Consider the following 14,484-nt stretch of genomic DNA (forward strand, 5'->3'; position numbering starts at 1 on the left):
CAAATTATGTAGAATGGTAGATATTCAGGAACAGTACAAGTACTGCTCTAAAACAATGACTCACATCGTCAACGTCCTGCTCCAGTTTTGGTGAGGGTTTTGACTTCATCCTCCTCTGCTTGAAGGACATCCAGCAGAATGGTATTTTCTGTAGTTATTTTAGAAATGTTCTCATCCTGAGAGACAGTCTTTTCCGTGGAGCTTTTCACCTGCACTGTGAAGTACCATTTCAGTGTTAACAATATGAACAGCAGAATGCTGTAACGTATCGGTGTCAGCATTCATTTAATCTCCTAGAACACATTCAGCAATAGGGGGCAACACACTTTGTTTTCTATGGCATGCTTCTCATTCTCTGGCTAACGTAAGCTTGAGATGGTCCATGTGTTTTTCGTCCTCCTCCAGGTTCCTCTTCTTGACTGTGACCTCAGCGTTGACCTCCTCCTCATCTCCCAGCCGCTCCTTCAGCTTGGCTTCCGGCTGGATTTGACTTGTGATCAGTCCCTTGCATCTCTCCTCTGCAGCCATCAGAATATCTGATTCCTCTGAGATCACATAGGCTAGTGAGTTGTTGTTCACATATGATAGCAATTCTTTGGCCCATAAAACCTACACTGTCTGAACTTGAAGGAGGAGAGCATTCTTTGCCAGCTACTCCCTTTTGCTCTCTGATTTGGCCAGGTCCTCCTTACACTTGTCAAAGTCCAGCTTCATCTGGACTCATCTCTTTCACTGACTCAGAAGTCTTCAGTAGAGTCTCATCCGTGGCCAGTGCTTCACATTCATAAAGTCCAACAAATATGGTACCTGATGGCAGAGATGGACTCCCTTTCACAAAAATAACTGATAAACCAGGTGATCTTCACTACTGTTAAATTCGTTACCATGCTGTTTTTTTTTAATGTGTATTATCAAAAGTGTGAAATCTTTCCACAATAGGTTTTGTCTGTATGTAAATTTGAATCCAAATATATACCTTGTCATCAGCACATATGGACATGGATCTATGCATCTATACAGCCCAAAGCTTCCATACTAGCCATCATTACAAATATACAACATAAATAGATTAAACTTACTTATAAAACTAATTATAATGATACATGACTTGTCAGCATAATCATTCCTTATCATTCAGTGCCTTCATCAAAGAACATAATATCTTGTGTGTCCTAATTTGGACTGAGAATGATCCATGTCACTGGAGCCCCGGAGTTTCTATGCTGCCTTCCTATTATCCATGAACGGTTCCTCCGGAATAGCAATTCTGTAGCTGAAGCAAAGACAGTGATGACCCATGGTCATTCAGCCACTTCTTTTCAGTTATATGAGACTTAAACTGCTTGATTTACCTCTTTTTAAAGTCTCCATACAGGGATTCAGATGGGAAAACCATTGCAGTTCAGCTGGTGGATAACCAGATGATTTTCCTCACACTGGTTGCCAAGGAGTTGTAATAAACCATGGAATGTTGGGAAATAAGTGCAAGAGTGCTAAATTCGCTCCAACATTTTATGCCTCAAGGTTCTAATGGTTTAATAATACCCTTTGAAAGTTCTGCACACTCTACCTGGGGTTTTGGTTTCATTTGGAATCAAGCACGTCACAAAATGAGCATGGGTGGTTCCGAGATCAGACATCAACTTGTTCAGGTTTTCCTCTGAATTGACAATAATGAATAATTCATGATATTCTGTTGCAGCAGGATGAATATTTATGAGATGTGACTGAAAAGGCGAATGGGAAAATGAGCCTAAAAAGAGCAGGCACTCTCTGGAAAGATGCTCATTTCTTTTTGGCTCTTTCCTTGCCACTGTTGCCACCAGCAGAGTCTGTGACATCCAAGCAGAGAATCAGAGAGACAAAGTTTCATTTCCACACTCTTCTTTCTCAGATGCAGAATTAGGTCTAGCGTTCGCCTGGTAAGCATAATATTCATCGAGTGTAATTTTGCATAATCTGTTTTTAAACCTTGCCACATATGTAATGCATAGAACTTGCAGGATTATCAAATCTATAATAAATGGCTTTTGTAATGAATATAATCTAAAATGTAGGATTTATGGACTCAGAAGCACTCTCAGTTAAAAAAAAAAACGAGTTCTTTTACAGTTCCTGCATGCAAACTGGGAGTAAGATTCACAGTCTGCAGCTTGGATTGTTTAGAGACTGAAGCACACAGTTACCGTCTGCCCCAACACAGCTTGTGTTCAGCAGGGCCAGCAGTTTCACGGATGACTTCTGGCACAGCTGCACAACACACTCATTCAGAGGGTCTTTGTTCTTCTCCAGCCAGCCAGCCAGCCATGTTGCAGTCCACCGTGCCAGCGTAGTGTACCGGGGAGAAGTCAGCCTCTGGCTTGCTGTTCACAGGCTTGGGCTTCAGAAAACAATTGTATTTGCCCAGTTGTTGGTCATAGGATTTGCTCTTGAAGGATATGTCGGTAGACTGCGGAAACATACACTCCTCCTCAAGGACTGAGAAAATGTCCAGTGGCTGATGAATAGGAGCAGTTGGTCATGAACTCCCTATGTAACTTGTTTCAAGTGAATGTAGTATCATACTGTATCTTGTCAAGAAGCTCAATGCAGGCTGCTGGATCCATAGCAAGGTCTATGAACTCCCAGCCAATACTCTCTTTCTTCTACTCTGCTTACTCCTGCACATGCATGAGGTGCTTGGAAAACTAGCACTTTGTCACTGGTGAAGTTGATGCACAGCTGCTCCAGTGTGTTTGAGCTAGGTTATTTTGAAAGGGACCCCAACATGAAAAAGAGTTAGTGTGATGGTACAAAGCTCATTGCAGTAGGTCCCAACTGGGACTGAAAATTGTTGGACAGGCCATGTGAATTAGCTTGACAGATTGAATGCAGCCTTGTCATCTTGTGCTGTTCATTAGGAAAATTTAGCCAGTTATGTTGTAATTATAAAGCAAACTTATAGGTTAAATGATAAATTTGTGATTATACACTTCCTTCAAAAATCTCAAACCCTGCAATGTTGGGGACCTCGATGACATGTTTTCTTTGTTGTTTGCTGATTTATATGTAGGACCATCCACAGGAACGTCTTATAGACAGACTTGGCAAGGGCACCAGTTGAGTTATACACCTAAACCGATTCAGCAGCACTGGCAGTAATATAGGTAGAGTATGAGTGTACCTATGCTGTCTGGTTTCTTGTTACAGATCAGTCGTGAGAATATACGGTAACTCCTCACAGCTGAAAGCTAAAACATCACCCTGGATTTCTCAAGATCTATGATTCAAAACCCAACAAATGGTAAAAAAAAAATAAAAAATTAAAGTCATGGCATAGCCTGCTAAATATAAGTCATGTCAAGCTAAAGTTTAAAATAGGCTCTAATAAAGATGCTTGCACGTTTTAATATCTGCTGATGCTACCTGCCCCATTGTTCCAAAGAGGATCCTGATAAATTTATCCTGCGGAGAAATATTCACGTCCTGATGCATTGGACATCTATTTTTAGAACTCCTGCATATTTGAAAACTTGTGCATTTTCTCACAAACTCACAAAGCGAGAGGAAATGTCATTCCTCACAGTTTCGGCATGCACAAAGGTCTCCAGCAATGGGCTGCCCCGGATGATTTGGTCTTCCAGTGTGCCCTGTATGAAAAAGCAGGTGTTGTTTGTCTCAGTGAGAAAATTAGAAGTCACAGCATTGGCTCATCCAGTGCTCACCTTCATCTTGCCAACCAATTCTCTCGTCTTGTGTCCTGACATTGCTATTGCAAAGTACTGGATGACACGTTTGATATTTATAGTTTTCCCTGCACCAGGTTCCCCAGGATGAGACACATTCATTGGTTAGGAACAGCCTGATTGTTGATGACTAAAACTTTAATAACATCTTAATACATCTTTATAATATTCTTTGTAAGAAAGATTCTTACGTGATGAGGAGAGACTGATTCTCTTCATCTGCCAGACACAATTTTATTTTATATAGTGTAATACACAGATATTTGGATGGACACTTGTGTGCAAAATAACGCCTGATTTGACATATCAGTAAGCATAAACTGACAGGCACTATCAGAGATGGCAAGAAATATTTGAAGAGACCACCGTATGCAATCACCACCTCAGTGTTGTAGACTGGGTTTCACAGTCACACAGAACAGTCCAGAGTAAGTCTCTAAAATGAAAACAGAATCCTGGAAAATCTAGAAATACAACAGCTCGTCATTGGAACATTGTCATGGGTGTTCACAGAACTATTCTCCATGCAGAGGAGTGATGGATGTTGAGGGTCTAACATTTCCGGAGATCACCTGTGCTGTGTAGCGTTCTCTGAGCTTGAGCAGTACATGGTTCATCCAGGTAGGTCAGCATCGCCATATCCTCAACCTTATCAAACTTTGGAGCGTTCGTTGGAAAGACGCTCGCCTCTTTCAACACTTACAGTCTTTGTTTTATATATGCTTTCCATGTTCTCATCCTCTCATTCTAAGTAAATAATAATAACTTAAGTTATTACAACTAAATAATTTACCTTTAAAAATGTAGATATAGTCATCAGTTTGCTATTAAATACTTCTAGACGCTAGATGGCATCTTGTTTTGGTCATCATTGTATGCTTCCTACTGTAATAATAATAATAATAATAATAATAATAATATATTTTATTTGAATGTGCTACAAACTCAAGGACACATTACAAGGGTAAGGGAAACACCAGACAGTACACTAGACAATAACTAAGAATAAAATTTAAATAAATACATACCTGAACAAACAAATACATAAGTACAAAAATAATTAAAGAAGTACCCAAGTCAAATACCAAAATCCAAAGTTTCCAGAGCTCCTTGAATCTGACTAAAATAGACAGAGACGTTTTATTATATTTAGATGATAGCACATCTTAAATATTCAATACACTGGCGAGAGAGAGAGAGAGAGAGAGAGAGAGAGAGAGAGAGAGAGAGAGAGAGAGAGAGAGAGAGAGGCATGACTGTGCTTTGCATCTAGTAAATAAGGACTAATTCTTTTCTTGCTACTTAGGTGTTAGAGGCAGGCTCATGCTTCCCTGTGAACAACCAACATTAGTCAAAGCGTTAAGCGAACGGTGAGAGAATAAAGAATATGGCTCAAGTCTCTCTGGACCGGAGCCCAGGAACGTGATACGACTTGGCCAACTGTATCCGGATCAAGCAACTGCAGACAGTCAAGGACTCTGTGCTAATGACATGTGGGAGGATGGAGGAGGGTCACTCTCCTTTAGTCTACTCTGGAAGCTATTGCAATTCACACGTTGCAGTTCTTATGTAATGATGGTATGCCAGTGCACTGTTCTGTGTGATCCTTGTCCTATAGATTACCTATTTTTGGAGAGCCTTGGCACCTTGTGAGAGACAATGAGAGTATTTTCTCATAGGCCTTCAGGGGCCTGAGGTGAGAGTTGAGATTTACAGAGCATTCTCTGTACTGGTGGCCAGTTGGAAAATAGCTGCATTGGTGTGTTTCACACCCATATGCCTGGAAATGTAGAATTCAGGATATATTCAAATTGAAAAGTGTTATAAGGACAGTCACAACTGGAAAGTAGATTTCTCACTTTATATAGGAACATATATGACATGTACAGATCTTATTTAATCTCTTTTACAAATTACCCCATGGTGCATTCTTATCATAATGATATTTTTGTTTTTGCTGACTTAATTTAGGAATAGTTTTCTTAAGTCAACTGTAAAGGAAAACTTAAGATGTGAACAGATTTTTTGATGCTCTTATGACACCTATTGTGGCCCTTGTTAATGGAAGCTATAACGTGTATGGACGTGCTGTTGTAGTCCTATCCATTCTGCACTTCTTAGTCCTCTTCTGTGGCAAGTGTGCTCATTACTGAGCTGCCCACCACCACAGCGCAACTCGGGAGGTTAGGGGTCTGACTCCTGGCTCTGGCATGCAGCCACTGTTGGGCCCTAGAGCAAGGAGCTTAGCCCTCTCAGCTCCAGGGGCGCTGTACAACAGCGGACCCTGCTCTCTGACCCCAGCTAACAAGAAGCTGGTATATGCGGAATACATTTTGTAGTCTGAACAATGACAGTAGAGTTTAATCTAATCTAATACGCACGGACATTCCATTTAATATGAACATTTAAACTTATAAATGAACACATTTAAATAGCCTTTATTAATTGATTGTGTTTAACTTGGAAAGTTTAACTGTTGACCAGAGGAGAAAAAAACCTGTTGATCAGGAACTGTTTTAATTCAGTGTTAATGTTTGCTTTAGCATATAGCTGTAGAGCTTTTTTGTTTGTTTTTTTGCCAGGAATGATGATAGTCAACAAAAAACCTTTTAACTAAGTATAAGAAAGGAAAAAGTACTTACCTGTGAGTAGATTACAGACAGAGGCAGCCATGTCTTCATTCAGTGGGGGAAACAGTAGAGTTTATTTGGTTTTTATAGCTGAATTTCCTGTCCAAAAAACAGAAGTGACATCACAGCACTTCCTGTTTTGCTCTTTAAGGCGTAAGGAAGGCCTGAGAGTTGGATGGAGTGTGGTTGTGGTTGGAGTGTCCGTTCTCCACCAGACGAGGATGGGTCCCCCCTTTGAGTCTTGGTACCTCTCAAGGTTTTTCCTCTCTTGGGAGATTTTCCTTGCCACCGTCACCCTTGACTTGCTCACTGGGGGCTTGGGCTGGGACATTTGTAAAGCTGCTTTGTGACAGCAATTGTTGTAAAAAGAACTATATAAATAAATTTGACTTTGACTTTCTTTCAAATTTTTTTCACTAGGTAAGTTTGTATTTTTTCACTTTGAGCACTTGGATTCATTAAACTGGGATCCTTCTGCACCCTAACCTGAAGCAGACCCACGGGTCTTTTCCGCTGGACCGTCGTGCTGTGAACATGCAGCCCTATCACGCGATCCCTTTAATCATGATTAGATCTAAGGCTGCGTCCAACCTCCAATGTGCAGGGGGATGATTTCTGCCTCGTTCAGCCTCATTAAGACGGCACTTTCGGACCAGCCCTTTGTCCCCTGTCCCGCTCATCACTCGTTCCAGGCTCCCTGACAGGCCACAGGAAGAATAGCCGAGCAGCCGTCTCCGTGCGAGGGCCTGCTGTTAAATGCAGAGACGGGGGCAGTTCTGGGGCAGAAACTCCGCACAAGGTCTATTTGAGTCAGGCAGCACAAAACTGGCCTTGTTGGCTGGAGAGAGGGTCGTTTCTTCATTCTCTCCATCTGCACAGCACCAGGCATTGTGCTTCGCGTCATCTCTAGAAAACCCCTCCAAAGTCCAGGAGCATGCTCTCCACTCACTCACATCTGGAACTTCCAAACAAAGCCCTTTTAGAAAGATCCCCGGCCCAGCGACCCAGCGACATTTCTCATTCGACCTCTGTTTTTGGGAAAGGAAGGGAGGCGCACATGGGTAAGGGGTCATATCTGCTCATTTCTTCCATGTCGTGTGGGTTTTTGACCTAGGGTTTTGTGCTGAGAGGAGTTCCCCTGTGGGTGAGAGAGGATACTGTCCTTGTGGAATCCCCTGATCTGGTGTCAGATGCGCACAGGACTCGCACGCTCACTTCTGTCCTCTGACGCTTCTGTCTTGGAAAGGGCTGTTTGAGGAACTGGAGTACATGGTAAGAGTTTTGGGTCCGTTTTTGGTTTTACACTGACTTTTGATGTACCGTTTAAACTCATCTGCTGTGTTCATTGGAAACGCTCAGATTTGGAGATATATGCCCAACAAAGATTAATCTGTCTCCATGTGTGATGGTTTTTGGAAATGAAGCTTCTTGTGATTTTACATAAGAGAGAGTTCTGTTCTATAGTGAGGCTTCACTTTTTGTATTAAAAAACTGTTAACAGTGTACATTGGTGTGCTCTGCTCTTCACCTTGTCTCAGCTGTTATAGCTCTTGAATAATCCCCCTGCTTACCTTGGGGAGGGAGAGAGACATCATGTCAAGAGAAATCTGGTTTGTTTATAGTCGCGTTCATTAGCTCGCACCACCAGAGGTAGTGCACCCTGCTTCGTTCCCCTTCTCTTGCTTCTGACCCATTCAAGTGTGGTAAACTATGGCCCCCTAGCAGACTGAGACTTTCACCCCATGTGTCTTGCAGAAGCTCAGTACAGAACTGTGCGTTTCCAGTATGCTTTTCCTGGCCAAAAAGCCTTGCATTAAATTCCCCTTTCCCTTTTGTGCTTTATGAGGTGTCTTTTCACAATTATAGTTCACGTTTGCTGGATTGGTGGCCCACATTATTGCATTTCCCAGAATAAACCTTTTTGAGTCAAGGGGTAATGAATAACCCTTTTTGGATGTGGGATGCTAGATTAGATCTTTGGCTATGCAATGCTTGATGAAAAGGGACAAAATCCAGATTTTGAGCACAATGCAATTTCTTTCTAATTCTATACATTTTTTCTGTATAATTCAAACATGAAATTTGTATTCTCTGCCATGACTGCAGTTTTGAAGCCTTAATATCAGTTATTGAACTGTAAAAATTATGTTTATTGTTTATTAGTATTCATGATAAATACTAGCACACGTAAAATAAGCTCTTACATGCAGCCAAATGGGGGCTGTAAGAGTGGTCTTAAGTTCAGGTTCTAGCCAGAAGCTGTTCTTTTGTGATTTAAGACCTGCTTCCTCTTGGATCCTAACTAACCATAATAAAAGAAACTGCAGGATTTGGCTGGGAAAATCCAAAGATTCAAAGTATGAGAACTTGGCTCCAGTCAATCCCATGTTTCATGCAGCAGAGAGAATGTGAACTCAGTGTATCCTGGGATCTCATGTATCTGTCTTCCACCCAGTTCAAACCTTTTACTTAGTCTGACAGCTCCTAACTTGAAACCTGAACTTTGCACGACTCAGTGGACATCTTTGCAGACAACTGTCTGGTGTTTGCTATCAGCTGATTGGCAAAACCGAAGAAGGAATGACATTAATCTTCAAAGTACTTAAGGCAAAAATGTCATTAATAATCTTTCTGCTAAGCAAAAGAATTGAGACTCTGTATTCTGGGTTCACAGAGCTGGGAGTTTTAAACCCAAGCAGATAAGCTGGTTTTCCCATCTCGAGTAGCAGTAGAAGCAGAAACATCTCAGAACTGATGGTGCTGACAGAGGAGGGCATTTCTTAAAAGGTCCCACTGAACCAAAAGGGTCTTTTAATGCAAACTGTTAGCACAGCGGGAGGCGGAGACGGGGACACAGTGTCCCGAAATCACATGAGCGTAGGTGCACAGCTCTAGAGGACAAATTCCGCTTTAGCTACCAGACAGAAACGGCACTCGGACCAGCGCCTGGTTGGTGCACCGTCTAGAGCAGCACAATGGAAGATTGGGGCGGAAGATTGTGCGCGTGTGCACCCGCCTCACAGCACCCGCTGGGTGCTTGAACAAGCCACAAAATGGAGACGGGCGGAGAAGGGACAGGCGGGTGTGGGGGCAGGGGCGGGAGGAAGTAGTGTGGAATCTCTTTTATGTGGCACATCAAAAGAAGGGGGTCACCCACAGTGGCCATGGCAGCACAGTGCTGGAGGATGACCAATCTGCTGGCTGCTTAATCGTCCATCCCCCGCTCACTGTCGTCCTCCGCCCCATGTGTGAGGACAGGCCGTGCTCAGGCTTGGTAGCTAACTCTATCAGTCCACTGCCTGGCTCTCTAAGTCTCTCTGTTTTTGTTTTTTTTGTGCTGATCTGTACCTTGCTCCTTCTCTCTCTCTCTCTCTCTCTCTCTCTCTCTCTCTCTCTCTCTCTCTCTCTCCCCCTCTCTCTCTCTCTCCCTCTCTATATTTGGCTTCTCTCTCACTTCTGGAAGATGTAGATAAGATGTAAGGAGAGCAAGGAGCCATTTGTTTAGTTTCTGACTGGTAATATAATGCTAGATTGTTGGATAGTTTTTCTCATCATGCTGTGACCTACTACATTAAGCAGAAGTATTTTTAATATGGCCCTACCTGCGTTTGTTTACATTTCATAATTACATTATCAAAAGTGCTTCACAATTATTTGAAGCCACATAGTTATTCAAACAATAAAACTTAATTATTTCAATTCAGTTTGTTTATTTATTTTTTGGAGAATGATTAGATTGTCATTCCTTATGTGCATGAATTTATCAGATGTACTTGTCTTGTACCTGCCCTCACTGGTCATACTACCAACTATACTTATATTTCGTGTCCTTTAGAAATACATTTGTTAAATTATAGGTGCAGTTACAGACTGTAAGCCATCTTTTTACTCAGATAGCTTATTCCCAGTTCATCACTGACAGTGGTCCAAAAACATTTAATCGCCAACTGTCCTGTGGTCACAAACGGACAATGAAGAGTTGGAAGCTGTGGATTGCAAACAGCGCTTACAGATGAGCTACAGAAGTGCACACCTACAGGGGGATTCTAATAAAGTGGAGTTAGTAATCAAATGATTGGTGAGCATACTGTGATGATTAGTCGTGTTTTCACGGCAGGGCTGCGAAACACCTGTGATTTGTCAGCGCTTTCTCTTAACCTCCTCCGGGTACATGTCGACTTAGCCACCATGCTCACATCACATGATGGTATGATATAGTCCGCCAGTCGTTGGATGACTAATATTGCTTACAGCCAGAAATGCTCGAACGCGGTGCATCAAGCACATCACTGAATGGAAGGCATCGATTCTGACCTTTTATAATCTACAACTTCTTATGTGATTAGTATTCGAATTAAAATCAGCCAGCCCCTGAGGACAGTAGAGGACAGTCTCTAGGGTTAACGGAGGTAGTGAGGTTCGTCTCAGTAAGAGCGGTTTGTCTTCTGTCTCCTGGCCCCTCTGTGGCGTGTGTCCTAGGAGTTCGGGAGCCCCAGGAGTGCGGGAGCCCATGAGGGGGATGCTGCTTCTCTCCCAGCAGGCTGGAGGTGCATCAGGTCAGCTGAAGGGCGCAGGAGCTACATCAGTGGTGCAGGTGGGCCTGCTCTTACCTCTCCACCCTCCACGCCTCCACGCCTGCGGGTGGATGGAGGTGCAGCTTGTTTCCACACTTCAGACTGTAAGTGACTGTATTTGTGTACAGAGAAGGCACCCAGGCAGTGGAAATATACTAGACATAAATGGATTTACTGGACTTTGCAATACCGTGGAACAAAGTGATAACATCTCAAAAACATTGATTTCTTTATAAGTGCCCTTAGTCCAGGGCAGGGGCGTGCAGGACATGGGGCAGGCTCACAAGCCGCTTCAGCCCACAGCGATTGGACCTCGCCAACTGTTTGAAACACAACTGCTGATTGGTTCTCCACCACTGACAATAGGTGGATAACCATGTTTCAGGTCGACACGTAGAGCATGCGACCGTTCGATAAGCAGGCAGACACTTCTCTCATCGTGTTGCATAACCCCAGAAGCCTGTCTCAGCCTGGCAAAAGACCGCCAGGCGGGGAGCGTCATTAGCATTCTCCGCCATCGCCACAGATTAGTTCGTCTGAAGCGGGAGCGGTGGAGTCGATCAGGAATGGATTTATGTGATTTACACACACACACACACACCCCCCCCCACACACACACCCATACACCCACACCCACACCCACACACACACACACACACCCACACACACACACACACACACACACCCATACACCCCCCCCCACACACACACACCCACACACACACACACACCCACACACACACACACACACACACACACACACACACACACACACACACACACATGCACGCACTCTGTGTTTATAACCTTTCCATTTTACTATGCCACTGATGGAGCACAGCACTCAGCCTGCTCTGCCCAGCCTTGGAGTGGCCATTTATTTTCCACACAATGCTAATAGAAGTGTGCTGAAGGCAGTCCTGTTAACAGTGATCATTATCGTTAGTTAGGGAATGACGCCAAACCAGCACTCCCATGGGGCAGGCCATTTTTACGGCATTTGGGATGGGGGCCAGAAAGACAGCAAAAAGGGGCTGGATTCACAGCAATATCACTGATCTCTGATCAGACTGCTCCCTTATACAATATACTATAATTTACATCTTTGAGGTTTTTTACAGGTCCAGAGGCAGTGCTGCTTGCGAGAGTAAGTTCTGCATTGTACCTGACTCTGGTTGGCACTCTGCATGTCTCTGGCTCTGGCTCTGTACCTTGGGAATACTGGGAATACTGGCTGAACTGTCTGCAGGCTATTTTAGGGAACAGTGCGACCACGTGTTGGCGCTTTTCCCCTGTAAACAATCTCAGTGTGTTTTCCTTTCTTCAGTGTTTTTGTACAATGCTCGTCTCTCACGGATTACACATCAGTCATGATTAGCAGCTCGGTGTTATTTTTGTTTTATATAACTGCCTTCCAATGCCTTTCAAAATGACTAACTGTCCTTTTGTGAGAAATGTGAGATGTCAGATATGTGTGGCTTTCCAGACCCGACTGACACAAACTACTACATCAAAGACTTTCAATCATTAAAAAATTTTTTTGAGGTACAATTTAATAAAAAAAAAATCATAGCATGTCAAACGTGATTAATCAGCTGTGGCTGCTTAAATCAAGACCAAGTCTGACACCAACCTCCCAGACATCTAACGCTGCGCTAACATTTAAGGAGACTGCTGTCAAAATGGCAGCCCATACCACTGCAGCTACTATCTGAGTCTGATGAGCAAGTATGACTTGTTCAGGGCTTTCTTCTTCTCTACAGGGAAATATGCCGCTCACTGCCTGGAAAGAGCGACGCTGTTTGGCAAGTGTGAGGGTGAACAAACCATATCACTCCAAAGGGAACGTTATTAAGGACCACCGAACAAAAAAAAAAATATGTGGCAACAATTTTTGTAGCCTGTTGCGAAACAGAGCGACCACACTTGCTTGCTGATGCTCTGCTTCCTGTTGCAGGCAGCAATGTGCTTGTCAAGGCTGGCTGTGTCCAGAGGACACAACTTTGTCTTTTTCGCAGGGAAGGCTGGGAAGCATACACATCTGCTGATAACACAGGATGCTGCAAGCACGGTGTTATTTAAAAGGATCGGTATCTTAACCATTGTGTCCCTTTGTAATGAGAGAATTGAAAGACCAAAATGCTCCTTTGTGTTAAACGGCTGTGACCCCTGTTATCAGCCTGCTCTGTGTCTGGCTGCTCTGCGATGCTGTCTGTGCTGTCTGTGTTTCAGAAACCAGGTGGGAATGGCCAGGCGTTCCACTCTCCACATCAAAGGCTGAACGGACACGCAAGAGCTCAGGTACAACAAGGCCCCGAACCCTGTCACCGATGCTCTCTTCCCATCTGCCCGTCTGGTCCCCTCCCCCAACACACATCTCAGTGTTCTGGGTGTCATGCCCCACTTCTCCAGGGGTCAGACAGCCAGGCCGGGCTCCGCTGATGACACAAGGCCACAGCAGTGCAAAGTCCATAACTCTGTCTTTCCCGAGGGAGGAGGGGAAATGGCACACGATCCAAGCTGTCTGCATATCGAGGAGTGATAGGGTCCAGTGGCCTTTAAGTGGCTTGCATTGTAAGTGTTAGGCCTTTTTAGATGGTATGCATTTACAGGCCACTGTCTTCAGTGGCATCTATCAATACTAAACGTCATCTAGCACTGCCAGTGTAGGTAACAATAAAAACCATTATTTCATCAGAAAATAACATCTCAGTATCAAACATACACTGTTGTTAGAACATGTGGAAGGAAGAGATTAGCACTGATTTAAGAGGCGGAGAGTCACAACAGTCTGACGTTGCGTCCGCTCCTCCAGCCGCAAGTAAAAGCTCTTCTTCAACGGGCCAAGCCCGGCGCCTGCAGGAAGGTCACATGACTCCTGCTCCTGCTGTGAGCGCACCTCCCCACCTCCTGCTTCCAGTCCCGCGCCGCGGCAGCGCTTGCCATCCCCGCGGGGCAGACAGCTCCGTCCTGATGCCCAGCAAGAGGACATGCGCTCAGAGACAGCGGCGGGAAAAAAACGGAGAGAAGGGACGTTTCTGGAGGGTAATGGAAGGAACCGGAGCGGAGGCCTGCAGCCAGGCGCCCGAGGGCATGCTCGTTAGCAGACAGCCCGAAGGGCACCGGAGAAGCGGCTCTGGGCGTGTGGCTGGCAGGGGGTGTATTCTGTGGGGGACTGGGGGCTGGCCCTGAGCTGAGTGTGGGGGGGAGACCCCCGCACCTCCACGATTCCATTAACCCCCTCATTTGTCATTCTGTTGTATAGTATCTGTCAGACTAGTGTTGGCTTTGCCATTAGTTTGCACAGAGCCATCCATCACATAGATGGGGATGGGTGTGTCACGACACGTTTGTTAATGTTTACAATGTGAACAAGAGCAGTGTTCAGAGTGTTCAGAACATCGCACAATAATGAGCTCTCAGTCCTCCGCGAAGAACAGGGCATGCTCCGGACACTGCAGTCGACTCTCAGCCAGACTCCCTCGGACTGAGAGCCTACACACCAGGGAGAAATGCACAAGTAGCAGTTCAACGCGGACTAGACTAGACCAAATT

General features: G+C 44.3%; 1 protein-coding gene and 1 pseudogene across 4 annotated transcripts in view; one reads left to right on the forward strand and one right to left on the reverse strand.

The window, feature by feature from the left end:
- Positions 1-293: 293 nt before the first annotated feature.
- Positions 294-887, reverse strand: LOC145643348 (myosin-15-like; annotated as a pseudogene).
- Positions 888-6,401: 5,514 nt separating this feature from the next.
- The window catches only part of gas7a (growth arrest-specific 7a), a 28,072-nt gene continuing 19,989 nt past the window's right edge, over positions 6,402-14,484 (forward strand). The window contains exons 1-3 of one of the 4 annotated variants that reach the window (XR_014122844.1): positions 6,402-7,627; positions 10,835-10,949; positions 13,162-13,230. Coding sequence is in view for 2 of the 4 variants with exons in the window: in XM_081711329.1 (XP_081567455.1) it covers positions 7,625-7,627; positions 10,835-10,949; positions 13,162-13,230 (187 nt within the window). In the remaining 2 variants the exon portion in view is untranslated. Of the gene's footprint in view, positions 7,628-10,834; positions 11,034-13,161; positions 13,231-14,484 lie in introns of all 4 variants that reach the window. The other 3 variants (XM_081711329.1, XM_027010784.3, XM_081711330.1) reach the window with 3 other exon arrangements.

The sequence above is a fragment of the Electrophorus electricus genome, chromosome 3 (assembly GCF_041902795.1).
Source record: "Electrophorus electricus isolate QZ-2024a chromosome 3, ASM4190279v1, whole genome shotgun sequence".
In the NCBI taxonomy this organism is placed as follows: Eukaryota; Metazoa; Chordata; class Actinopteri; order Gymnotiformes; family Gymnotidae; genus Electrophorus; species Electrophorus electricus.